Source organism: Silurus aristotelis (assembly GCF_946808225.1).
Source record: "Silurus aristotelis genome assembly, chromosome: 8".
NCBI classification, from domain to species: domain Eukaryota; kingdom Metazoa; phylum Chordata; class Actinopteri; order Siluriformes; family Siluridae; genus Silurus; species Silurus aristotelis.
In genome coordinates this window covers 7,760,455-7,788,240 of record NC_139581.1, presented here as the reverse complement: position 1 = coordinate 7,788,240, position 27,786 = coordinate 7,760,455, and the positions used below count along the sequence as shown (strand labels likewise).

At 36.5% G+C, this 27,786-nt stretch overlaps 1 protein-coding gene across 1 annotated transcript in view; it reads left to right on the top strand.

Moving 5' to 3' along the window:
• st14 (ST14 transmembrane serine protease matriptase) overlaps positions 1-27,786 on the top strand; it is a 60,984-nt gene that overhangs the window by 11,217 nt on the left and 21,981 nt on the right. Inside the window, exons 2-5 of the mRNA XM_083547868.1 lie at positions 13,556-13,703; positions 14,623-14,795; positions 24,497-24,567; positions 26,904-27,073. Of these exons, the coding sequence (XP_083403994.1) occupies positions 13,556-13,703; positions 14,623-14,795; positions 24,497-24,567; positions 26,904-27,073 (562 nt within the window). The remainder of the gene's footprint in view (positions 1-13,555; positions 13,704-14,622; positions 14,796-24,496; positions 24,568-26,903; positions 27,074-27,786) is intronic.

Below are 27,786 nucleotides of genomic sequence, written 5' to 3'. Positions count from 1 at the left end.
CCCAATACAATATATAGTGTGTGTGTGTGTGTGTGTGTGTGTGTGTGTGTGTGTGTGTGTGTGTGTGTGTGTGTGTGTGTGTGTGTGTGTGTATATATGTCAGGGTGGCGATCATGAAACGAAAGCGGAAGTAACTCAATCATGCTTTATTCGTCAGTTCAACCCAAACACACACATAAGCCGTGAAGAGTCACAAACTGAAAGTGTCCGCTCAGGACGAGTAATCCACAAAGGAAAGAAATATCCAACGGAAAGGAGTCATCCCAAGCGACGGGGTCAGGAGATGGAACCAGCAGGGAATGCTGGCGGTCGAGGATCCACGAGATCACCAGCATGACCTTCAAGAACCGACAGCCTGTGACTCAAGAACGTGAGTTTATATAGTTGTATCCTTAACGAGTCACAGCTGTCGGGAATCAAAGCCGGCAGCGGCAGAGCGAAGGCAGCGTGACAGCTACCGACGGGGGCCATGGCAGGTGGATCCCTCACAGTATATTATATAATATTTTATATATATATATATATATATACAGTGAGGAAAATAAGTATTTGAACACCCTGCTATTTTGCAAGTTGTCCCACTTAGACGGGGTCTGAAATTGTCATCGTAGGTGCATGTCCACTGTGAGAGATATAATCTAAAAAAAAAAAATCCAGAAATCACAATATATGATTTTTAAACTATTTATTTGTATGATACAGCTGCAAATAAGTATTTGAACACCTGTCTATCAGCTAGAATTCTGACCCTCAAAGACCTGTTAGTCTGCCTTTAAAATGTCCACCTCCACTACATTTATTATCCTAAATTAGATGCACCTGTTTGAGGTTGTTAGCTGCATAAAGACACCTGTCCACCCCATACAATCAGTAAGAATCCAACCAAGACCAAAGAGCTGTCCAAAGACACTAGAGACAAAATTGTACACCTCCACAAGGCTGGAAAGGGCTACGGGGAAATTGCCAAGCAGCTTGGTGAAAAAAGGTCCACTGTTGGAGCAATCATTAGAAAATGGAAGAAGCTAAACATGACTGTCAATCTCCCTCGGACTGGGGCTCCATGCAAGATCTCACCTCGTGGGGTCTCAATGATCCTAAGGAAGGTGAGAAATCAGCCCAGAACCACATGGGAGGAGCTGGTCAATGACCTGAAAAGAGCTGGGACCACCGTTTCCAAGGTTACTGTTGGTAATACACTAAGACGTCATGGTTTGAAATCATGCATGGCACGGAAGGTTCCCCTGCTTAAACCAGCAGATGTCCAGGCACGTCTTAAGTTTGCCAATGACCATTTGGATGATCCAGAGGAGTCGTGGGAGAAAGTCATGTGGTCAGATATGACCCAAATGTTCTATTTTGGTCTCAGTTCCACTAAATGTGTTTGGAGGAAGAAGAATGATGAGTATCATCCCAAGAACACCATCACTACTGTAAAGCATGGGGGTGGTAGCATCATGCTCTGGGGGTGTTTTTCTGCACATGGGACAGGGCGACTGCACTGTATTAAGGAGAGGATGACTGGGGCCATGTATTGCGAGATTTTGGGGAACAACCTCCTTTCCTCAGTTAGAGCATTGAAGATGGTTCGAGGTTGGGTCTTCCAACATGACAATGACCCGAAGCACACACCCAGGATAACCAAGGAGTGGCTCTGTAAGAAGCATATCAAGGTTCTGGTTTGGCCTAGCCAGTCTCCAGACCTAAACCCAATAGAAAATCTTTGGAGGGAGCTCAAACTCCGTGTTTCTCAGCGACAGGCCAGATGATCTAGAGAAGATCTGTGTGGAGGAGTGGGCCAAAAGCCCTCCTGCAGTGTGTGCAAACCTGGTGAAAAACTACAGGAAACGTTTGACCTCTGTAATTGCAAACAAAGGCTACTGTACCAAATATTAACATTGACTTTCTCAGGTGTTTAAATACTTATTTGCAGCTGTATTATACAAATAAATAGTTAAAAAATCATACATTGAGATTTTCGGATTTTTTAGATGATGTCTCTCACAGTGGACATGCACCTACGATGACAATTTCAAACCCCTCCATGATTTCTAAGTGGGAGAACTTGCAAAATAGCAGGGTGTTTGATAATAAGTATTTATACACCCTGCTATTTTACATTGTATATATATATATATATATATATATATATATATATATATATATATATATATATATATATATATATATATATATATTTTACATTGTATATATATATATATATATATATATATATATATATATATATATATATATATATATATATATATATATATATATAAAATTATTTTATTCTGTTGACTATAACGATTATTTTTATTTTTTGCTTAATCTAGTGTTCTTTTTTTATTAGCTAATTAACTTTACAAAAAATTATAAGTACAACTTCTAATATAATATTTTACCCTTTTATTAAATTTTTTACAGCTTTGCCTCTTCCTGAGTAAAAACAAACAATAATTAACATTAGGAACCAATTTAACCATGAAATCTATGAATGCTAACAATATATAAACTGTACTATATTTCAAAGAGGGTAGTAAATCTGCATATTTTTAAATGAACTGAATGTGAATAATTACAATGTTGATTACTTTGAATAGAATATTAATTGTATTTTAGAAAGTGTAGTGGATTTGTCATTTTATTATGAAATACAGAAAGCATTTTAAACTCTTTTGAACTAATGAGAATTTGTTATTAATCACGTACTTGTGATTGTTTTATTTATTTTGGCTTGTGCCAAAAGTAAACAAAAATGCACTAGTAGCCTATTTATCTATATGTTCACGTACACTACTATATTACAGTGAACTGTTAATGTAAGTCTAGTTGTTAATTTTAAGTCTATGTGCATAAACAACTTCCAACAACCAGTAAATGTAAATTAAAAGTTAAAGTTTGCTTTATTTTTGCCAAAGTAACCAATACAGTATGTTTAGAGTTTATACCGTTAGTGATTAGCATTACCATTATTACCTAGCATATATTTATTAATTATTGACCAAAACACAGCAGGTTAGAACACAACAATTACTCCCAAAACTAATTGTAATAATAAATACTTACAAAGATGACTCGTCCTTTTGAGGTCGGAGAGCACCAGGATGTTTTCTTCTGAGGTGCTCGTGCATCGCAGTTGTGCTGCCGTGGTACGAAATTTCGCTTTTGCAAAGTGAACAAAGGACCGTTTTATTTGGCCTCTGTTTAAAGTATTCCCATACTTTTGGTAATCGTGGTCTAGCTTTTTGTGACAGACTGGAACTTTCTCCATTCCCAGGAGCAGAAGCTGCCATTACACGAGATGAATGTAAACAGTGTGACGCGACGCGTCGTTGCAACACTTCTTCTTCTTCTTCCGGCTGCTCCCATTAGGGGTCGCCACAGCGGATCATCTGTCTCCATACCACCCTGTCCTCTACATCTGCCTCTTTCACACCAACTACCTGCATGTCTTCCCTCACCACATCCATGAACCTCCTCCTTGGCCTTCCTCTTTTCCTCCTACCTGGTGGCTCCATCCTCAGCATTCTTCTACCAATATAATTCATGTCCCTCCTTTGCACATGTCCAAACCATCTCAATCTCGCCTCCCTCACCTTGTCACCAAAACATCCTACATGCGCTGTCCCTCTAATAAACTTATTTCTAATCTTGTCCATCCTCGTCACTCCCAACGAAAACCTTAACATCTTTAGCTCTGCCACCTCCAGCTCCATCTCCTGTCTTTTACTCAATGCCACTGTCTCTAATCCATACAACATCGCAGGTCTCACCACAGTCCTATAAACTTTCCCTTTCATTCTTGCAGATACCCTACTATCACAAATCACTCCTGTCACTCTTCTCCACCCACTCCACCCTGCCTGCACTCTTTTCTTTACTTCTCTAACACACTCTCCATTACTTTGCACTGTTGACCCCAGGTACCTGAACTCCTCCACCTTTTCCAGCTCTTCTCCCTGCAACCGCATCACTCCACTGCCCTCCCTCTCATTCACACACATGTACTCTGTCTTACTCCTACTGACTCTCATTCCCCTTCTCTCCAACGCATATCTCCACCTCTCCAGGCTCTTCTCAACCTGCTCCCTACTCTCACCACAAATGACGATATCATCCGCAAACATCATAGTCCAGGGAGACTCCTGTCTGACCTCGTCCGTCAACCTGTCCATCACCACTGCAAACAGGAAAGGGCTCAGGGCCGATCCTTGATGCAGTCCAACCTTCACCCTGAACCAGTCTGTCGTACCTACTGCACACTTCACTGCCGTCACACTGTCCTCATACATGTCCTGCACCACCCTCACATACTTCTCTGACACACCTGACTTCCTCATACAATACCACAACTCCTCTCTTGGCACTCTGTCGTACGCTTTCTCTAAATCCACAAATACACAATGCAATTCCTTCTGTCCTTCTTTATACTTCTCCATCAACATCCTCAAAGCAAATAAGGCATCTGTGGTGCTCTTCCTCGGCATGAAACCATACTGTTGCTCACTGATGGTCACCTCTTCTCTCAGCCTGGCTTCCACTACTCTTTCCCATAACTTCATGGTGTGACTGATCAACTTAATTCCCCTGTAGTTACTGCAAGACTGCACATCTCCTTTATGCTTAAAGATCGGTACCAGCACACTTCTTCTCCATTCCTCAGGCATCTTCTCACCTTCCAAAATCCTGTTAAACAACCTGGTCAAAAACTCCACTGCCATCTCTCCTAAACATCTCCACGCTTCTACCGGTATGTCATCTGGTCCAACCGACTTTCCACTCTTCATCTTCTTAATCGCTGCTCTCACTTCCTCCTTACTCCACATCGTCCAACCTTCTCTACTTAGTAAGTAAGTAAGGCTACTGTACCAAATATTTTCATTGACTTTCTCAGGTGTTTAAATACTTATTTGCAGCTGTATCATACAAATAAATAGTTTAAAAATCATAAATTGTGATTTCTGGATTTTTTTTTTTAGATTATGTCTCTCACAGTGGACATGCACCTACGATGACAATTTCAGATCCCTCTATGATTTCAAAGTGGGAGAACTTGCAAAATAGCAGGGTGTTCAAATACTTATTTTCCTCACTATATATATATATATATATATATATATATATATATATACACACACTATTGAACAGTTTGTAGACACCTAACTATATTTATATATCTATATTCCCTATTTGCTCTTATAGTAACCTACATTCTTCTGGGAAGATGTTCCTCTACATTATTCATTACATTTGAGGTCAGAGCTCTGTAGCACGTCGCTAAGATCATCCCCGCCAACACATGTAAACCATGACTTATTAATTTCCACCTGGTTTCTTATACAGGGGCATTAGCATGCTGGAACAGGTTTTGGTGTCGTAGTTTAGTTTTTCTTTTTTATAAACCAGATGTTATTTGTCAGTAGATAAATACCTTTTACACAGATGCATCAACGACCAAAGAAGGCAGTAAACCTGTAAATAAAAGAATGTCAGATTCTTCCTTCAGATCTTAAACCTACGATCAATCATTACATATTAAACAAGTGGCAAGAATACTGGGTCATGTGTACCATGTACCAACGTGTCCCAAAAAAAAGGGGAGCTGGTAGCTTAGTGGTTAAGGCATTGGACTTTGGATCTGAAGATGATCAGTTGAAATCCTAGCAACACCAAGCTGACACCTTTGTGCCTTGCCCTTTACCCCAGAGTTGCTCAGTTGAATGAATTAGATCAAATGCAAGTCACTCTGGATAAGTGCATCTGCCAAATGCTATAGATGTAAATATAAATCAACCAACTATAGATTCAATTATGTTCTTCCTAAAATCTGGTATTAACTTAATCAAATGTTCATTAGATGTCATAATCATTTTAAAACTGACATATCTTTCTGCTTAAAAGGTGACAATCCTGTGCATGTTCTCCATCTCTACTAAACATATTTCACTGAACCCTCCCCATTTTAATGTCACTAGGCAACACTTACTATGTATATATAGTGAGCTCTCTCCAGAACTTGTTTGGGAAGATATAACCAAAAAAGGTCTGTCATATGTAAATTTAAACAGCTTGTATAACCGTTTTTGCCACAAGGTCTCAAACACTGACATGACTATAAAATCTATACTGCTACTACCACCAAGATAGTAAAGAAAATGATATCAGTAATAATGTATTATTACTATCTACAATTAAATGAAGCAGCCTTTACGTATTTTTGTAACAAATACCTTATAGCGGAGTAAATATTTTTCTTGTACACGGGCCAAAAAGTAAAAGGTTTGGGTTGCTGGTGCTTGGACCTCTGACCCTCTGATCACTTTTCCAGAGCGTTATCCATTGAGCCACCAATTCCTGGAGCAGTGTAGCATTAACAGTGAGACTGAGGCGGATAAAACCTTATCAGACTGTATCTCGGGTACAGTGAAGCAGAACGCACTGATACTATTGCCTTGGCCCATAGCATTATATTTATTTCATTGGTAGTGGGAGAAAGTTTTTTCTGTTTAGCAAAACTTAAACATGTCTAAACCCCTGGACATACACTGGGAGTCCTCCATGAGCTTAAGATGTCCATCATTGGGGAATGCTGGAAGCTTCTGCCTCGGTCTTTTTCTTAATTCTTCTCTCGCTTATTTTATTGTATATATAACCTAAAACTTACCTCTGTGACTTACTATGTGTCACAAACATGTTCATTTATTGATTTTTTGAATGATGAATGATTTTACAATTGCTGCAGAATTCATATTTTTGTAGAAATTTCAATTATTATACATTACCATCTGAAATACTTATGTAGCCCTCGCACTGATTCACTGGCTCAAACTATGTCTAGGGTCATTTTACACGTGAGAGGCACATCTAAATTTACTTGGTGTAATTTGTTTGCTACCAAAGTAACCCCAAAAAACTGTCATTAACCTCGGGCTTCAGACTTCAGTGTTTCTTTTAGACATTCTCTTCATTCAGAAATAACTTGAGAATATATTGTATGGACAAACATTTATTAACAGAAACAAATGTAAAGAAGACAAAAGAAAAGAAAACCCCACAAAAGAAATAGTACCCAGCTGGGATTTAAGTCTCTGGTTGGCGCGGTACGTTGGAGCTCATGTGAAAGTGTGTGCAGTTGCTAGTATTCACGAAATCCAATGGAACAGTGAAACTTGTACACGAAGCACACACTTGGATTATCCGTTCAATCGATTTCAGTTTTCCCTGGTGTTTATCCACGAACACGCACTGTGAGAATCATACATCCGATGATCTGAACGAGGCAGAGATGCAGCATAAACCACCACGTGTCCTCGGTCTCTCCGGAAAAATCGCGCGGCCTTCACTGTCTCCGTTGTTCATGACCATTCGCGTTGCAAATCGTTCCACAACGTTTGTACAGTCAAACTTTGACTTTGCAAAATGTACGACTCACGTGAAGCTAACGTAGTCCTGTGATTAAGACAACTGCGTCATATTTGTCCTTCACATTAACGCGTGCACCTGAGTCCCGTCACTCTTAAACCCACACTCTCTACATAGAGTTCATCCACAATTATTTTTCTAAACAGTCTTCTCTCTGTTCAGTGTTCCTGTATATAGTCCACAACCCAGTAGTTAGACTTTACACCTGCACCGCACGATTAGCGCACCTTTTTTTTTTTTCCCCGGACTCCTCGTGTCCTCCTTCTCTCTCACACTTCACTTCCTCCCTCCCCTCTCACCTCTGACCTCAGAGGTCAGGCAGAAAACGCCTTATTCTTTAAACTACAATTTTTTTTATAACAGTTTTTTTTTCCTTAGTTATATCATTTTTTTTTTTTTTTTTTAAATGAACAAGTTTTAACTCTGTAGTGTAAAAGAAAATAAAAACCAAATAATTATTAGACCCTAATTTAATAGGGCTCTACACTTAATTATAAAAAAAATAATAATAAGTGGAAAACAGAAAGCGACACCTAATGCAGTTTTATTTTCGAACGATTCTAGTTAAGTTACACATATTACAATGATTACATAATCCCATTTACAGTACAATTGTGTTCACTGCTTAATACAGCTATTCAAGCTCTAAGCAATACAGCCATGTGCTTGTTATATCAGTGACCTGTAATGAGATATTTGAAGCTGTTTTTCAGTTTTTTATAGTTTGTACCAAATTAGGCTGTGACTGACTTTCTAACAAACTCTGCGTGTGTCCATTGTCTCTAACTAGCTTTACAGAACGTAAGAATTAAAGTGAAATATTATGTGTATTTGTCCCTGATGAGGAGCCTTGGGTGACTGTGGCAAGGAAAAACTCCTTTAGATGAATGAGAAGAAACCTTGAGAGGAACTCAAACGAGGAACCGGTCCTCATTTGGGTGGTATCAACAGTGTGATTAGTCTTTAAACAATACAAAACATCGGAACTTCCGTGAGAACTACAATGAATCCTGGAGTGTGTGATTGAGTAATGTCCTTTCTACAGTCTTATACAGTCAGTTGACTTTGTGGAACCAGGAGCTACTGAGCAACTCATGAAATAGTTCAACATTTGATCATCATAGGTACAACACCAGCTCCTCTATGCCAGAGCCTTTAAACAGGTGGTCTCTAAATGGTTCGGGATGTTTGCGGGGCATCTACTTCTTGGAAGGTCCATAATCTTCTTGAGGTGGGACACAACTGGAGCTGGCGCAACCTCGGGGTGCCTCGGGATAGGTAGAGAAAGAAAAGCATTAAAGAGGAATTAGTGTAGCTGCTGTTTATAATATCAACAAGCATAAGTTGATAATGTGCATTTGATCAGACAGTTTAAATCTTAGTTTACACTTGTTTTGATTTATTAGACTAAAAGTTTGTTTACAGAAGGAGAAGGTGCTGAAGATTTGGCAGAAATTTTTTTTATATTACATTAGAAATGAAGGGGTGCGTCAATAACAGTTTTTTTAATAGTTTTTTTATATAGCATATATGGCATGGTGGGCCAAATCAAAGTTTACCACAGGCCAAATTTGGCCTACAGGTCCTAGTTTGGGCATCTTTGTTCTAAATAATACTAATATAGTTTTTAAAATGTTCTTGTTGTTATTAATAGTAGTACTACAGCTTTTCTGATCCGGTAATGGTAATAATAAAAAGCATTAATTTCAAGCATCAAATCATAAAGCAAAGCATTTCCATTTTTTTGTTCCTCAACTAATTGACCTCCCCATCCTTAGCCTCAGTTAGCCTTAGCCTCACCGCATCTTCAGCTATTTACTTCAGGCTTGTCGAAACAGGAATGACTGCAAGATGCCAATATTGTACTCAAACCAGATTTTCAGCTCAAATAAATGCCTCAGGTGGGGCTGATGCTAAAAAACGTTTGGAGCCTTCACCCTATCATAATGCTACTGCCAGTTCTGTCTGGGGGTCTACCGATTGTAGGGAAGTCCCTGTTGAGTTTAAAGCTAGCTATTATCAAGCTAAATACATAACAGAGGTAGCTAGCACCCTTCTCTTAGCAACTGACAATAAGCTACTTTTTAGGTACATACATATTGCCACTTTGGGGGCTCTGAAGGTTATAAAGGTGGAGCTAAATGAGATTGAGTTAGCATTAGTGGATATACGTTTTAGGGTTTTGTATTAGCATTGTAAACTACATAATAAGTCAATCACCTGCTTGAAAGCCACATAATAACATAATTATAATGTTAGAGTACTTTCACTGTCATGCTTTTCTTTGAATTAAAAGTTTTAGGGACTGCTGCTAGTAATGGTAGCATTCTTAGCTATTTCCTGGGCTCTTCAGGTTCTTGGAATACAACAGCCCTATTACCACATTAAATAAATCTTATACTGATTTATGAGAATGATTAAAAGAACCTGCTGCGCCTTTCTTTTGAGAAAAAAGAAACCCAACACTGCATTGTTGTTGTTTTTTCCTTTTCATACTGCACTAGACATGCTAGCAGAGTTTTTAGACTGGTGATATTTTTGCCCCTGACCTAGTACAGAAGCATGAGGAAGTGTTTTTGATAGAATCTACAAATAACTTTTGAGAATCTTGTCTACTAAATGTAAACTTTGTAAAAAAAAAATGTTTACCATTTTTCTGGTTGTCTTTGAGTTTATGGCTTTCTGCTTTTTTTTTTTTTTTTTTATATATATATATATATATATATATATATATATATATTTTATTTTTGCCAAACAGAAGGCAGAGTGAAGGACCTTTTGAAATGTCTTTATATAATGACTGAGCAGGAAGCACAAACAAGCATTTAGGACTGGAACACAGTTTTTGCACTTCTGCTAAGGCATCAAGAACATACATGTGCTTTGTACATCCATGCCCAGGGGCTAATTCTCACAAATTGCCACCCCTCCTCCTCCGCCCAAGATGGTTATTTTCCCAAAACAACATGCACCAAGTGTTTTAGTAGTCAAGTTGTAACATGTTGTCCGTGGGAGCTTTTAACGAATACAGTGTCTTAAGAATTTTTGGCTGAATGTGTGTAGGACTTACATAATGTTCATTGTAATGAGAAGATGAACTGATTAGATTTCAGAATTGATCACAGAAACTACAAATGTCCAACAAAGTTTTTTTTATTTGTGGCATACAGATTAAAGTATAGCAGGACTGGACATGTTGAAGGTGGAAGCCTCCTTGTTCTCCAGTATATGTTCCTCTTATAAAACAGCATTATTTTAACAATGTTCCTGATATCACTTGGGTCCAATAACAGCTGTGAGCTGTGTCCCTGCCATGTCTAGTCTCTCTTTTACACCAGAAAAAAAAAACCCATCTAAATATAAGGGGGAAAAAAATGCATGATTTAAGAAGATGCAAACTAGAAACATGTCAAATTATCAGACAGGAGGTTTTTTTGAGGAGTTTTTGCAGAGTAGGGTGTATTTACAGTGTTCCCTGCATGGGCTGTGGATTCACTGTCACCCTGAAATAATAAAATTACAAATATAAATGAAAGAATGAATCATTTTAATACTTGGAAAAAATTTTTTTATCAGAACAATTGTATGCACTAAGAACGATTAAGCAAGTATGATGTACAGTAATCCCCCGTTTACAGCCCAAAACCGCCCCCATACATGGAAAACCGATATGAACAGTTTTTTTTTTATTGTTTATGCCGTAAATCGTCCTCCCACACACTTTAAACACACAGAAAACAATTGCAAGAATACAGTAATTTGCAAAGCAATAGTGTCTATATAATAGACCTGGTTCCAAAAATGTATATTTAATATGCAAATGTAAAATTTTTAATTAAAATATATATATTTTTTTAGAATTATATTTAGAATTTTCTGTATTTTAAATGTTTGATCCCCCTCCAATATGTGTGCCTATAAGGGGTGCCTTGTCACGTATGAGGTAGTATAAGTTATAGCACCCTCTGCTGACTGGGTATTAAACTGTAATTCTAATAAATCATTTTCGAGCTGCTCCTTGTCCCACTTGACTGCCACTTGGTTAAAAATAGGGATTTATTTATTAATTTTTTTTTAAAGAAAATGAGGTGGAGCCAAGCAATAATGTTGTTCAGAGAACTATCCACTGAAAGATAACACACATATTTCAAATAGTTTGGCCATATATGTTCACAAACATTATAAACTGCACCTCTTTGCAGTAAATAATGCATCTCTTTTTTTTTTTTTACCTGCAAAACAATGACACCATTGAACAAATAAGCTAAAACGCTGATCGTGCTGATTCTTTGACTCTAATACAGTCTTCTAAAGAACATGTGCAAATGTTCACCAATCCTCTAATTCAGTCTCAATTTCCCTCTGACTGAAAAGCCTGTTGAACAGGATTGTGTACACTTGCTTAATTTCGGTTGTGTCAAGTTCACTTTTTGACAGCCACTCCCTCTGTCCTGATTTACCACCAGTTCAAGTTTTAGACGGTTACAGTTTGGTGACAGACACCTCTTAGCGGCAGTGTCAATAACATCACATAATGGATATGGTTTGTGTGTTGTGTCCTGTTTGTGTGGTCTCATGCAGAACCTGATATAATCAAGAATGATTAGGACCCATAAATCTTATGGGAGATATTTAGACCATTTTGTTCCTGATGAGATTTTATATGTACATGACACCACATCATGTATGAAATGTTTGATTTTAAGGTCCACTATAATGGAACTAATGTACTAAATAGGATTTTACCATTTAGAGAACTAAAATATAATAACGTTTAATGTTATTTAATATAACGACTCAAACATGTAATCCGGCTGATCAGCGTTAATTAAATAATTGGCAGAGAGTATAATGGGGAGGTTCAATCATTGGACTCATCTGAAAGTTGAGAGTTTAAATCCCTGCCACATCAAGCTTTCACTTCTGGGCCCCTGAGCAAGGCCCTTTACTCTATAGCTGCTCAGTTTTATGAATGAGATCATTTTAAGACGCTCTGAATAAGGGCTTCTGCCAAATAGATAGATTCAACTTTGTCATTGCATAGTGCAAGTACACAGCAACGAAATGCACTTTGGCATCTGCCAGAAGTGCAAATAGTAACAATTGTGCAAATAGACAAGTGCAGATAATGTGTAGCATATGTACAGCATGTAATATACAGTGTGTGTGTGTGTGTGTGTGTGTGTGTATGTATGTGCATATATATATATATATATATATATATATATATATATATATATATATATATATATATATATATATATATATATAATGTGTATATATATGTATGTATATATATGTATGTATATATATATATATATATATATATATATATATATATATATATAATGTGTATATATATGTATGTATATATATGTATGTATATATATATATATATGTATGTATATATATATATATATATATATATATATATATATATATATATATATATATATATATGTATATATATGTATGTATATATATATATATACACACACACACACACACACACACACACAATATTAGAATCTCACTTTATTCCATTGTATCCTCAGATAAAAGTGAAGGTCTAAAATTCTTGCCAAAGGTGTGAACTGCACTTTGGCTTAAGGGTTTTTTTTTTTTTTTTTATTGTAGCAAATTCCATTATTTTCCCTCCAAACACTCCCTCTTGACTTAACTCAACACTGCAGTTGACAATGACGGTCCTAACTTATCTGAAAAGCTGGAATGCAAGAAATTCCACTCTGATCAACAGATAAGATGAGCAAATATGATAACTTTTTTTTTCTTTTCACACCGAAAAGTGTGTATGTAGGTTTTACGATGCCGGAAAAACAGGTTAAATTGTTAACCACTTAAACTTCCCACAGTGAAAGTGACATTTCCTTTTAATCAATTTATTATTATAATTTTTTATAATCTAAATGCAATTTTAATAGGACAAGTGTATTCGAATTTGATATATTATTGTATTACTGAAAAATGTTTGGTCAAATGTCAAGTCTGTCTATCTCTTAAATTTTGACCATTTCTCTCTCTCTCTCTCTCTCTCTCTCTCTCTCTCTCTCTCTCTCTCTCTCTCTCTCTCTCTCTCTCTCTCTCTCTCTCTCTCTCTCTCTTTCTATTTTAGTGTCAAAATGGCAATGAAAACGTCACATTTCTAGGAAAGAACTCAAAGATGCCATCGAAGCCGAAGAGGACGGGGCTGGTAGTGGGGCTTGTGCTTGGGCTGCTGGTGCTGGCGGCTGTAGCTGGTTTTCTCATATGGTGGTTTGCTGGTATGAACATTTTCTATATCTTGTGAAACAATTCAGCAATTTGGACGAATCCTCTGAACTTCTAGTCTTTAATATTTTGTCTTCAAATAAGTGATTTGTAAAGTATTTGTCAGGCATATGGGCCATGCCACCTTCACTAAGACTGGTGTAGAACACACCTAATTTACTAAGATTGACAGGCTGCTAAGCCACACCCCCATTACTGAAATGAAGTAGGTGTGACTTATGTGCCTGTCAATCATAGTTAACAAGATGTGTCCTAAATGGTAGTCTTATTAAAGTAGGTGTGACCTCTGTGCCTGTAAGTCTTAATGAAGGAGATGTGTTCTATATGCCAGTCCGTCTTACTACATCAGGGTCTCCTGTGTGCCTGTCAGGCTTAGTCTTGGTAGAATAAGTGTAGCTCATCTGCCTGACAGGGTCACAGGAGACACCTTCACTAAGACTGACAATAAAGGATGTCTGCCAGTTTAATTAATATGGGTGTGTCCTATGTGCACCTCTGTCTTTGTAAAGGAGATGTCTACTATATACCCATCAGGTTTAGTAACTAAGGTGTCTCTTAAGTGCCCCTCAGTCTTAGTAATGGAGAGGTGTCTCATATGTGCCCATTGGTCTTAGTAAATGAGATGTTTCCAGTCAGTCTTTAAAATGGAGGTGTTTCCTATGTGCTTGTCAGGCAGATAAGCTACTCCTCCTTTATAGTAAGACTGACTGGCACATAGGACACATCTTCATTAAGACCTACAGGTCACAACCTCCTACTTTAACACTGACTGAACTTATTTTGGGCCAAGAATTGTTGTTCCGTCCAACTCTTACATATATTTCCGCCTGCTTCCACAAACTGCCATTACCTGTCAGGTTAACAATTTGCACATTTCACTTAGTTTACAGAGAAATACTTCTCTTCCTCCAGTCAGACCCAATCAGCTCCGGCAAGACTCGGTACCCAAAATGGGAGCCCAGCGAAATTTGGGAGCGCTAGTCTTCAGCGGAGAGATGACGCTGGTAGATGCCACCTACAAGCCTGAGTACAACGATCCCAAAAGCTTGGAGTTCCAAGAAACAGCTGATGCACTGCAGGACATTGTAAGTTTTTCTAATAAACCATCACGTACACATTGAAGTCCAAAATTCAGATAAATGTCCTTAGGGGGTGGTTCTAGATTCTATAGGTTGTGGTAGGTGGATTAACCTGATAAAGAAGCAACTAACTGTAATATTCTTTGGGCTGTGGTTTTATTTTTAAAAGATCAACCTGTGATCAGCTTGTGAGAATTAAAATCACCTTTATTCAAATTCCAGCAGAGGGTGCTACAGATATTACTTAGGAACTCCGGCATCCTTTTTTTTTCATTACATATTTTATTCTGGATCACAAAACATATGGGTCAAAGACGAAAAGGGTAACATTTATGTATATTAATACTTTTCTGTAATATGAACAGGCTTTGCAAGCAAAGGAGACATGACTTTGACCCACATATACACACAGTATCAGTAAGTGTTCCACTAAAATACTCCTAGTAGTAAATTAATAATGAATCATTGTTAATGCATAGATATACTGTATACACACATACTCTACAGCCAAACTTTGTGGACACCTGAATATAAGATTGAACATTTCATTCCACATTAAGTCCTCGTTTACTTTTATAATAACCTCCATTCTTCTGAGAAGATGTTCCACTAGATTTTGGGATAGAGTTCTTATGCAGATTTGTGCTCATTAAGCCACAATAGTGGTCAGGTACTAATGTAGGTGAGATGAATTTATCCCAAAGGTGTTCAATAGGTTTGAGGGCAGAGGAGGCCGGTTAAGATCTTCCACTCAAACTCATCTAAACCATATCTTAATGAAGCTGGGTTTGTGCCCAGGGGCATTATTATGCTGGATCAGGAAAGCAACAAATTAAATGCTACCACATTGAGAGACATCCTAAACAATTATGTGCCTTCAATCTTGAGGTAACAGTTTATGGAAGGGCCACATATGGCTGGAAAGAGTAAAATGTCTCAGTACCTTTGTCTGTATAGTGTAGAGTTGCTCTGTAATAAGATCACAGATGAAGTCACTACTATTTCACGTTTTCTTTTCTCTGTTTTTGGTCACTGAGTGTTACACATCTCAAGTAAAAAACAAAACAAAAAGCATTAAACCTGGGCAAAAATCATTTTAATGTTGAGCCAATTCAGATTTTTCAAGGCTGATGGTATTAACTGACTCTGTGTAAGGCTAGTATTATTTCAGTGACTTCTATATCAATCTTGATTGCAAACACAACGAATTTGTTCAAAGAACTTGGGTTTAACAAATGCACTTATTTCTGTTCAAAGAAGGATGAAATCATTTTGTAAGCATGTTCAGTACACAAGTCGCATTATTATGATTTACTGGAAGAAAGAAAATGGGTTTCCAAAGCAAAACAGGTCATGTAATTTCTGCTTTGGTTCATTGGTTCAGGTCTGTTCCACAGTAATACAAACTCAGATCTTTTGGGTTAGGTGTTATTAGACTGGATTTTAGGTCCATTTGTGATTGATTTAATACTATATAATTTTACACTAATACAATATTTATTGTACTTAAATTTAAAGCAGTATCTGTGTTTAAATGCAGTCTATTTGAATGTAAAATCAATAATAATCAATAGTACAATTCATTGTCAACGAATGCCATTATCTTTTAGTTGGGCCGTTAGGGGTTAGCGTGAATGTAAGATAACCGGCATAAGGAAAAATTGTGTGTCCCAAGTCATCTGAGGCATGGGAGCATTTTATATTAAACGCAATAAAGAAAACTGTACCTGGAAGTTATGCAAAACAGAGCTGGCGTGGCATGGAAGTACCATAGTGATGCACCAGCATGTAAAAAAGAAAACTGGTATCACTGATTAAGGCGAAACATCAGCACGGTAAGGCAGCATGGAAGAATTTTAATGAAGTGCTATTGTGTAAACAGTTGGCTAACTTTGAGACAGTCACACTGGATCTGTTCTGTTGTGACTTGTGAGCATCAGGTTGCACAATCACCTCGCTTGCAAAATAGTGAAGGGTTCAATTATAACGGTGCGAACGAACACTAAAAAATGTTTTCACTGTTGTGATTTCAGCGAATGATTATGCATTTGTACACCAATGCATTTTTATTTTTTTTATCAAACCTGTTAACTTCCTGCATTTCTCCGTTCCATTCTCTTTTTATAGCATTTGTCTGCCACAACAGAAACTTATCTGTTTTCAAACGTGATTTACTGCAGCTTTAGTACGTTCAAATGCTTGTTTTCAATGTTTGTAATTTTTAATTTATGCATATATCCTTTAATTATTATACAAAAATTTGTTATATATTTTGGATACTTATATCTTTAAAATAAACAAAATATCATTTTTTTTTTAAATAAAAAATGTCAATACAATATTATAAATAAATAAAAAATGTATTTTATATAGGTTTTTTAAGCATAGTTGTCAACTTCCTATCTGCAAAATACAATACAAATGTTGATTTACCCAAATTGCTTCAGCTTGCTTACTCATGCTGTATTTTTATTATTAATATTTAAAAAATTACAGAAGGAAACAACAAAGCATGAGTGAATTTGTTCAAAGAAAAAATCCCCTATGTACTCCTCAACAAGCAGCCACTACAGGTAGTCGTCGACTTACGACCACGATTGGGACCGACATTTAGTCGTAAGTAGAGTAGGCTATATGTACAGTACTGTGAAATGATGCCGGAAGCTGGTACGCACTGTCGTACGCCGTGGCTAGCGATTGTGGTCGTAATGGTCGTAAAGTTGCATAGGTCGTAAGTCGACGACTACCTGTATAAGCTTTATAAAATTTCTAAATTAAAAATGGGTAAACTCACTCTGTGGCTTTTGCATTTGCAAGTACACTTTTTATAAATAAGTACTCTGAATAAGGATTTTATATAGTTATAATAAGCAAAACATCTAATTTGAATTTATTTATTTTTCTAATTAATCAAGAATGAAAAGCAAAGGAAACAAACAAACAAAACAAAAAAATCCACTGATTAATCAGTTATCAAAATAATCGTCAGTTGCAGCTCTAATTGAATGCCAAAACTATTCAGGAGAACCAGAAAGCTTATGCAGTCCTTAAACATTCAGCATGAAAGGGAATCAGGTTTTATGTTCCCTGACAGGAAGATTATTAATATTCCACTGATAGTGTATTTTTTTTTTTTTGTGTTTTACTGCATTTGATTACTGCCATTGACTGACTGAGCATTTGCAGTACACTTTTTTAAATGGGGTCATCCATGTTTTTTCATATTTCTTGTCTCCACACTACCCTGTCCTCTATATCTGCCTCTTTCAAATTAACTACTTGCATGTCTTCCCTCACCACATCCATAAACCTCCTCCTTGGCCTTCCTCTTTTCCTCCTGCTTGGTAAATCCTCAATTCTTCTACCAATATACCCCATGTCCCTCTGCTGCATATGACCAAACCATCTTAATTGGGCATCCCTTCAGATTTCCTAAACACATGTATGTATGTATGTATGTATGTATGTATGTATGTATGTATGTATATATATATATATATATATATATATATATATATATATATATATATATATATATATATATACTGTATATATATATATATATATATATATATATATATATATATATATATATATATATATATATATATATATACTGTATATATATATATACACACACACACACACACACACACACACACATACATGCATTCATATGTGTGTGTGTAGAGAGAGAGAGGAAGGTTGGATGATGAGGCTGAGACTGATGTTAAAATCATTACTTGTGTTACTTGGATAACAAAACTATTTTGTACATTTCCACTGGAAAATCATTTTGAATCAATACTCAACATAAAAAATTGCAGAATTCTTATTTATACAGTATACAAAATCCTATTTCTAAGGTCTGTATTTTCTTACACTGTTCTGAAACACCATGAAAATCTGTGAATTCGCAGCTCATTAAATGTGCATAGATTTGCGAAATAAAACTGCGACAACTACAAAACCTTTCAGTTCAAAAATATAAACTACTTTCTGGAAATGTATTAGGGGCCATGGAACTGAAAAAGAAAAATATATTTATATAATTTTTCATTCAATTCTCTGTACAGGTTTGTAGGATGTGGGACAGAGAAACTGTATATGGAGTCTGACCCAGTGATCTGAACTGATCCCTAACGTTTTTTAAATGGCATGTGAAATGAATTCTGACAGCACTTAATTGCATGCATGTTATTAGCTGATCATCTAAATTAGTCACCCTTCTTAGCACCAGTGAGCACTGAAATAGCAGTAATTAGCACTCCTCTTAGTAATTATTTCCTCAGTATGAATATTTCCTCTGTTCAGAAGTACAAAAAGGAGAAAATGTTTTCTGAAGCATTATTTAGCTAAATTGCAAGAAGTGCATTTCTCATCCTATGCTGATTTGAGAGTAATTTGACTCTTTCCATCCCCTTTACATGTCAGCATCCTTAATATTGACAAGGAAAGTGTGTATGCAACAGGTACCGTACATATCTGTAGTGCCCGGTGATCCACTAGCTGACACACACAGCTCTGAACAGGCTCCATAATGGATCCCATTATGCTGATGTTTCATTTTTATGGCCAACTAGGATTGTGTAAAATCTTGAAGTGCCGCTGAAGAGTCAGTGGTTTGAATTATCATTGGCATACAGGGCCTTGTTAGGAATACACCATCTTGATTTATCTATATTTAAAGTATGAAATGTTATGAAAGTGTTTAATTTAAATTTAATTTTAAATGGTCATTTTAATAATCAAGCCTATTTTAGTACCTGTACCTATTCGAGGAAGTGGTGTTTTTATTTATTTATTTATTATTTTTTTTTTATTGCTTGACATCACAGTCCCAGTCATGAAGGGCCCAGATCAAGGAGCGTATTGCTTAAATACTCACTAAACCCAGCAGTTAGCTGCTCACATGAAACTAGTGTCTTTGAGCTGGGAAGTAAATGACCTAACTGTGCTAGACTCTGCTCCATCAGCAGTGGATTTAATGACTCCACTTATTGCAGACATTTGACTAAACATTCTGGATTATAAATAAAATATTAAACTGATGCACTTGTCTGGTTTTCATTTAGGTGTGTACTGAAGAGAAGTGTACTACTTTACAATCTTTCATGTTATGTTGCCTGCTGTTTCTGTTTATTTTTTAACAGCACATGGAAATGCAGATATATCTTGCCTCTCAGATATTTTGCCAGGTTAGCTCATACTAGTCAGTTAATATCTCATGCTTGTTACAGCAGTAAAGATTCTAGAAATTTTGAACCTTACAAATCCTCTCTGAACCCGTGACAGGGAGACCCATGCTAGGTAGTTAGTGATAGCAATGAAAATGATAAAGATTTTGAGTCAGGTTTCTTCCTCATACAATCTCAGGGACAAATCATGACATTTTATATTGTGAATCTGTCCCAAAGCAGCTACAGTATCTAAAAATAATGTCCATTATTAAAATGATAAACAAATAGCATTGATTTGATTTGAATTGATTTGAATGCATTAAATATTTTATGAGTATGGCTTAATTCCCCTCAGGTTAGCCTTTGTTAGCTGGCTTGCATAACTTAGCAGTAAACAAATTAAGCTTTAATATTTCATAGGAATTCACCCAGCTAGCATTAGTGGTTCTGATTATGAATATTTATAAATATATCTTAGAAACTTTCACATAGTTTCAGCAGAGCTAGATCATGTCTGTCAGCTTGTGTAGCGTAGCTGGTGAAAATTGTGAACCTGTGTTGATAGCCTAAAATATTTACACAATATATATTCTGATTGCCTCATTTTAGCCTGTTAGATAGCATAACCAGTTTTTTGTTGTTTATTTATTAAAACCTTCTCAAAATTGTAATGATTATAGACATGTATTAACATGGGTTAAAAATCATCTCAGAAATCGTTTCAGATTAGCTAATGCTAGTCAGCTAGTGTTAGGGGTTACTATTGTAAATGTTTATGAATATAGCTTTTTTATTTTTTCCAGAAATCCTGTCAGGTTAATTCACTGTAGCTAGATGACATACATTTGTTAAATTACTGAAATTATTAATTACATTTCCAGTGGCTCATACATAATTTTTTTTTCTCTCTCTTTTGTTCTATGGTTTCTCAAATCATAGTTTATGCACACGCATGGGAAGGGATACAATGGCTGATTTGAATCAGCCTGTCATATTTTAACACCCTTTGTTAATTATGCCATTAGCTCAAATTATGTTCACAGCGTGATGAAGAGTTGAAGCAGCTCACAGGCCTGTGCGCCAGTGAACAAACCCCACCGAAATTAAACGTTAATTTCTCTTTTCAGGTCCTGGAGCACAAAACTGCAGAAAAATCTCTGCCAATTTAATCAGCATTTTCACCAGAACATTTGAAAGTGTGTATAGTCATTTTTTGCATATTAGTATAGCGTAATATTTAGAAATCAGGGCAGCTGATGGCCGATATATGGTGAAGATTTTTTTGGCCAATATGTTTAAATGATTTTCTTTTTTTTCCCCCTCCTCATCTAATAAGATCGAACAGTTAATTAGTAAGATGTAATACAGCAAATTGATTGACCAACACAAGCCTCTACAATCAGTGCACTTGTTAACTGGTTTTGGTAAATGTGCCTACCTGTGGCCTAAACTACAACCAGATAAAGGGCTCGCTAGCAATACAGTTAAAAAAAGTGTGTTTCACATTGTTGGCTCTAGTCAGAAAGAGCCAGCTGTTTTTCGGCAGATTCTGCGTGTCGAATTGGTGGCGGAACTCATCGGTGAGAAAGAGATCTCAGATTAGCTATTCTGCTTAGTGAATGAGCAAACGAGAAAAAAAATTTACTGAAGAAAGCTAACAATGACTGACTAAAGAGGGAACACAAACACTTGTTTCCATTCTTGCCACGTCTCTTTGCAACTTAGCAGACAAAATTAAAAACAGCTACACGTATTCGTTAGTAATGATAGGTGTCATAGGTGACTACTGCCACCTGCTGGTATTGTTTTGTTCTTTCACACAAGTGCAGAACAAACACACATTGGTGTGTCAGATGCGCCTGCCTAAGATTAGGCCTAATTTGCAGCACAATCTGCCCATACCGATTACATAATGCTAATTATCAGCCCGATTAAACGGCTGTCAATCATTCGACATTTTTACAAGATTATATCTGCTAAATTGTTGATTTTTTTAAGAAGGTGTTTATGTAGGATGTTTGCAAGAAGTCACCAGTATCAGGACTTTATTTTTCACATTCAGAGTTAACCCTAAGTTGTTTGACAAGGCTGATACCATTCTCATCATATTTATCTGTTGCATTGTAAGTGTAGCATATAAATGGATAGAAAAACAAATCTGGTTAATTAATATATAAAAATTGTTTGGCAAATTGTTCTGAGGAATCGAACATGCCAAGGTTTTCTGATACTGAAAATAAAGTGCTTTTTGACCCCCATATTGAGCACTGTTTAGTAGATATTACCGAGAGATATACTGTTATCAGTTATGGCCACTGACAGCAGCAGTAATGTTGATTTGTATTCTTTTCAGTGATTTTATTGGAGTTCTCCAGTCACTTGTGCATTTTAGAATCCAAGTGCGATATGGGCTCAGCAGAATTTGACACGCGTCGCATCGCACATTTTGACATCATTACGTGCCTTCCGAATGATGTGCCCAGATTTGCTGTTGAAGTTTTACGGCTAGATCCTGCTCTCACGCTGCCATTGTGCTGCTTCAGTTCGGTTTGCTCTCTTTAACATGGACTCTTTCATCTTAAAAATGCTGAGCTTCAAACAGACTGTGCTGTAATTTGATGTGCTCTGACGTGCATTTGGAAGGAAAAAGAAACTATAAGTAGGCTTGCATTAAACCTGTCAGTGGAGATCTGATGGCTTATGTAAAATTTAAACCCGGTCTTGAAATCCATCAGTGTCAGGGTTTTTTCTCTCTCCTGGTTTTAAATGAGGCAAAGGCAGGCAAGTGATGAAGCTTCAGGGTATAAGTGAACTTTGAGGTGAGCATTCGGACTTGCATCTTCATTTCCTTGGGCTGAGCCTTGAGTTCAGTGCTTAAAGAACCAAAATGGTAATTTCATGAATTATGCATTACTAGTAATTCTAAAACCATAAGCCAACAAGAAGATATATTTCTGTTTTTAAGCCTTATTTGCGAAGTAAACATAGTCTACACTGTTTTTTGGAAATATTTATCATGTGTATATTCAGCAACTCGAATGATCCAATTGCTGGAGAGCTCTGTAGTATAGACTGAGCACTATCATTTTTATTATTAATTCATGTAATTGTCTAATGAGCAAATCATAATGCAGCTGATCTCCTCGACCTTTTATGGCGTACTGAGTTTACTCAGAACAGTAATTAAAATAATCCAGACACCAGCAGTTCTTCAGTTGATTTGAAAAGTCAAACTGGTTTAAACTAGCAGAAAAGGCTAAGTACCACAGGTAAACACTGTTGGTGAGCAGAAACCCATGTCAGAATGTGCAACACCCCAGACCTGGAGGCAGGGGGTTACAACAGCAGAAGACTGCATTGGTTTTCAGTTCTCTCACACAAGAACAGAAATCTAAAGCTACTTGTGGTACAGGCTTGCCAAAACTAGACCATTTAAAAACTAGAAAAAAAAAAAACCCTGGTCTGATTATAATGTCATCATGCTGAGGGGCAGACATGGTAGGATCAGAATTTGGTAACAACAGCATGAATTTATGGACCCTGCACACCTTGTGTTAACAGGTCATGCTGGTGCAGGTGGTGTAATGGTGAGGGGAATCTCAATCATTAACCATAGAAAAACCATAGCCTTATGAGTACTGGTGCTGAATATGTGAATCCAGTAATGGCCGTACCCCTCTCAAACTGGGGTCATGCTCATGAAGATGCGTTTAATGTACTTTACTGACCTCACCAGTCAAACTAAATCCAGTCATTTGCATGTATAGCATTTGGCAGACGCTCTAGATAAGTGTCTATTTCATTCATACAACCAAGCAGTACTAATCCTGCATAGCACTGAAAATGTTTAGGCAGTTCTCATGAGTAGAAAGTTTTCTACTGTTAGATGTATAAAACGTCTACACTTATTATTGTGACTTTCTATGTTTGTTGTATTTGTTATATCTCCATCCACAGTGTGTCCCTTGTTCCCTTGAGGCATGTTGCATGAAGCGTGTGCAATCTCTCTTTAATACGTACAGAGCTTTCTGTAGGACGAATAAGACCAGACTATGCATTTCCATATAAACCCTGTGTCAGACTTATAGTCGAGGCTCTCTTTTATCATTTTTATCGCTTTAAGCGAGCCATCACTTCAAACCCACGCTCAGATCGTATTATACGGCCGGGAGAAACTGCCAATGTCAGCAAAACCATTTTGATTTCATTGCTATATATGCTGTATATTTGTGTGTATGTGTGTGTGATTGTGGAGGGGAATTTTCAGTTGTCCCTGATTTCATTTAGTATCGAGTTTTACTAGCATCTAACATCGAAATGGAAAACATGAATAAAATGGTTTATAAATTTTAACCACCAGTGCCGCTGGCGTGTTTGATACAGTTCTTTATATCACTCACATATATATATATATATATATATATATATATATATATATATATATATATATATATATATATATATATATATATATATATAAAAATATCTTTTTTTTTCTTCTTCTTCCTCTTTTCTCTCCGTATTCAGCTGAATAAGACGATCGCCAACGACAATTTTCTCTTCAAGTACTACAATAAGTCTGTCATCTCTGCCTTCAGGTAAGACCGGTATGTGAGCAGTGTTCATGTGCTCATGTGTATTCATCAATGTAATGTTACTGTACAGCAATTACAGGCACATAATTGGTGTCAATGGAGCTTTAATCTTTAGCCTTATGCATCTTCTTCTTCGGTTAAATCAGATCAATATTTAAGTTTATGGGATTATACAAAAACCCTAATAAAGGTTTACAATGAGATTTACAATGCCAAGATATCATTGTAGTGCACACAGAGAACTGTTATAAGAAATTTGATACCACAGCAATCTTGATTTATTGAATATGATAATAAACATAGTTATTCAATGGTGATTAATTTCATCAACAATATGAAATTTACATGAATACATTTTGTATTTATGCAAATTTAAGCCTTTTAGCGGACATTGGCTCAGAATCCCATGCTCAATCTACACTATCTATGTATTGTGTTCACAGGTAGTAGTGGTGTAGCTGCCATTTGCTTTAGGGTGGTTTTTAATCCTGTTTTAGGTGGGGGAGTTCTGGGAAATTATTAAAAAAAAAAATTTTTTGGTGTTTTATTTTGTAGGCAATACAGATTTCATAATAAGTGTTTATTTTGTTCCACTCTAAAACTTACCCTGGTTCAACATATTACCCTTGTTGTACGCTATCCCCAGTGTTTGTGCGTTATTTCTATATCGATCACGATACCATATACTTCATATAGGCATCTTACATCCAGCACCCTGTGCCTTTTATCATGCAGTGTGGCCCCAACCCTAGATGAGCATAAGTAAAAACCAGGCTGTCACACATTTATGAAACAGAACATTTACCAAGCAAAATTGAGCTTAATAGCTAAATGGCTTAAATGTATTCATGCAAATTTCATTCTGCTGATGCAAGTGATTACCAATGAATAACCATATTTATTATCAAATTTGAAAATCCAAGATTGCTGTGGTATAATATTCAATAATATAGCAGCTCTCTGTGTGCACTTTCATATTAGAATTATATTATAACCGAATCAACACCATTATCTAGAGCGACTCGTAAGTAAATTAGGTAAAAGTAAAAAATAAGTTTTTTTTTTTTTTTTAATAGCTAAAAAGCACAATGTGTTTATTAATCAGTTATAAATCGCCATTGTTGGCAATCGAAAATAAATCAAATACTTTGTCTGGTTCCACTTCCATACTGAAATTGGACACAGACTTCAGATATAAAAACAGACTTGAAAGTGTGTTCTGTTAGATTAATGATTAGGTCTGCAATGGTTGAGTGAGTTTGAGGTTTGAGTGATTTCCTGATTATTTTCCCAAAGCTCCACTCACAGGATCTATGGTTGCCTTTATAAAATGATTGACGGTATGCAGATCCAAACACAAACGAGAAGTTCCGGACCGAAGCCATTTTTCTGGGAATGTTTTTGTAATTTTTATTCATTTTTTTAATGTTATGGATGGATGGATGGATGGATGGATGGATGGATGGATGGAACAAACATTGTCATTGCATAGTACAGGTACGCATCAAAGAAATGCAGTTTCGCATCTACCAGAAGCAATTGTGCAAATTGACAAGTGCATATAAATGTATGTTTATGTACAGCATATAAATATATGTATGTAAACATATGTACAGTGAATAAATATAAAGTCTATGGCAGTGAAAAATGTGCAGACACTGTGTGTATGTATATATATATATATATATATATATAAAATACATAAATGTGAAATAATAGGCGTGTGTGTGTGTGTGTGTGTGTGTGTGTGTATACATGGATACACATAAATAAAATAGTAGTGCAGATGTATGTAAGGTACAAAATGTGTAGAGAAAGAGGGGTATAACTGAAGTTATACACAGTGTTTATACAGTGTTCTAACAGTGTAGTATAGAGTTCAGTAGGGTGATGGCGGATGGGAAAAAAAAAGCTGACCCTGGTCCGTATGATCCTGTATCTCCTTCTTGATGGAAGCTATCCTAGACTAGTATTTGATTGTGTCATAGAAATGAGTGAGGAACAGTACCATATTTGACCAGTATGTCATATACCATGTAAGTTAAATTTTTTGAGGCGTGTTTTACTTAAAAACATGAAATGCAATTTGAGACTATTAAATACATTAATATGAGAATGTTAATTATTTTTTAGAACTGAGCACTTTGACAGCCCTCTTCCTTATGTCAAGAAACACATCTGTCTATGCTTTCTGAATTCTAGAAACGATTCATTTGGGTCCTAAAACTTTGACTCGGAATATGGTCTATTGAGACCAGTAAACCGCCAAATGTATGGAGTACATGTATCAGTGTGTAGTCATGGTGCTGACACTGTTAAATGTTTCTTCACGTGTGCAGTGACGGCTTGATCGCCTACCACTGGATACGTTTCGATATTCCTCCAGAGCAATCGGAGCTAATTGCCAAGCTGACAGCAGACCGGGTGCTGGAAACCCTTCGGCGAGGAGTCCGTCAGGAGGGCAAACGCAGCGTTCAGGCCTTCACCATTATCAATATCACCACCTCAAGTAACACACACTCACACACCTGCATGACTGCCATTAAACACCTCAATATTTACTGAGCACCAATATATTATGCATTATATCGCCAAAAGTATTGCAACACCTGACTTTTTCAGCCATATGTGCTTCATTCCCAAGCTGTTACCACAAATTATTATAGGTTGTATAGCTGAAATTAACCCTTCCTTTAACTAGGAGGCCCCATGACAATGCACCTGTGCACAAAGCCAGCTCCATTAAGATATGCTTTACATGGGTTGTAGTGTAAGAACTTGAGTGCCGTGCTGTAGAGCTCTGATCTAAACTCTATTTGGGATGAATTGAAACACTGACTGCACCTGACTGAAATGTCCATGAATGTTCTCACTAAGCACCTTGTGTATAAAGCACAAGGAGCAAATAGAGCACCTTGTCTCAGACATAAAAGTAGTTATTGAAATGGTTCCTGTTTAATATGATTGTTATTAAGTGGAATAGAAATCGACTAAAGAGGTTAGACTTTGGCATTTAAAAGTGCATAGACATGCACATCAGTGTAAATACAGTACAGCGGCGATAATGAGAAGATGATGAATGCATGATTGAGCTGTCGACTCGTGCAATTTACAAACGACCTTAAGTCTGGGTAATGAAAAGGTCAGGATGTATTTTCATTTTCCTGTGCCAGAATGCCTGTTTTTTTTTCCCTCTTCTAGTGAGATGAAGTGAAATGTTTC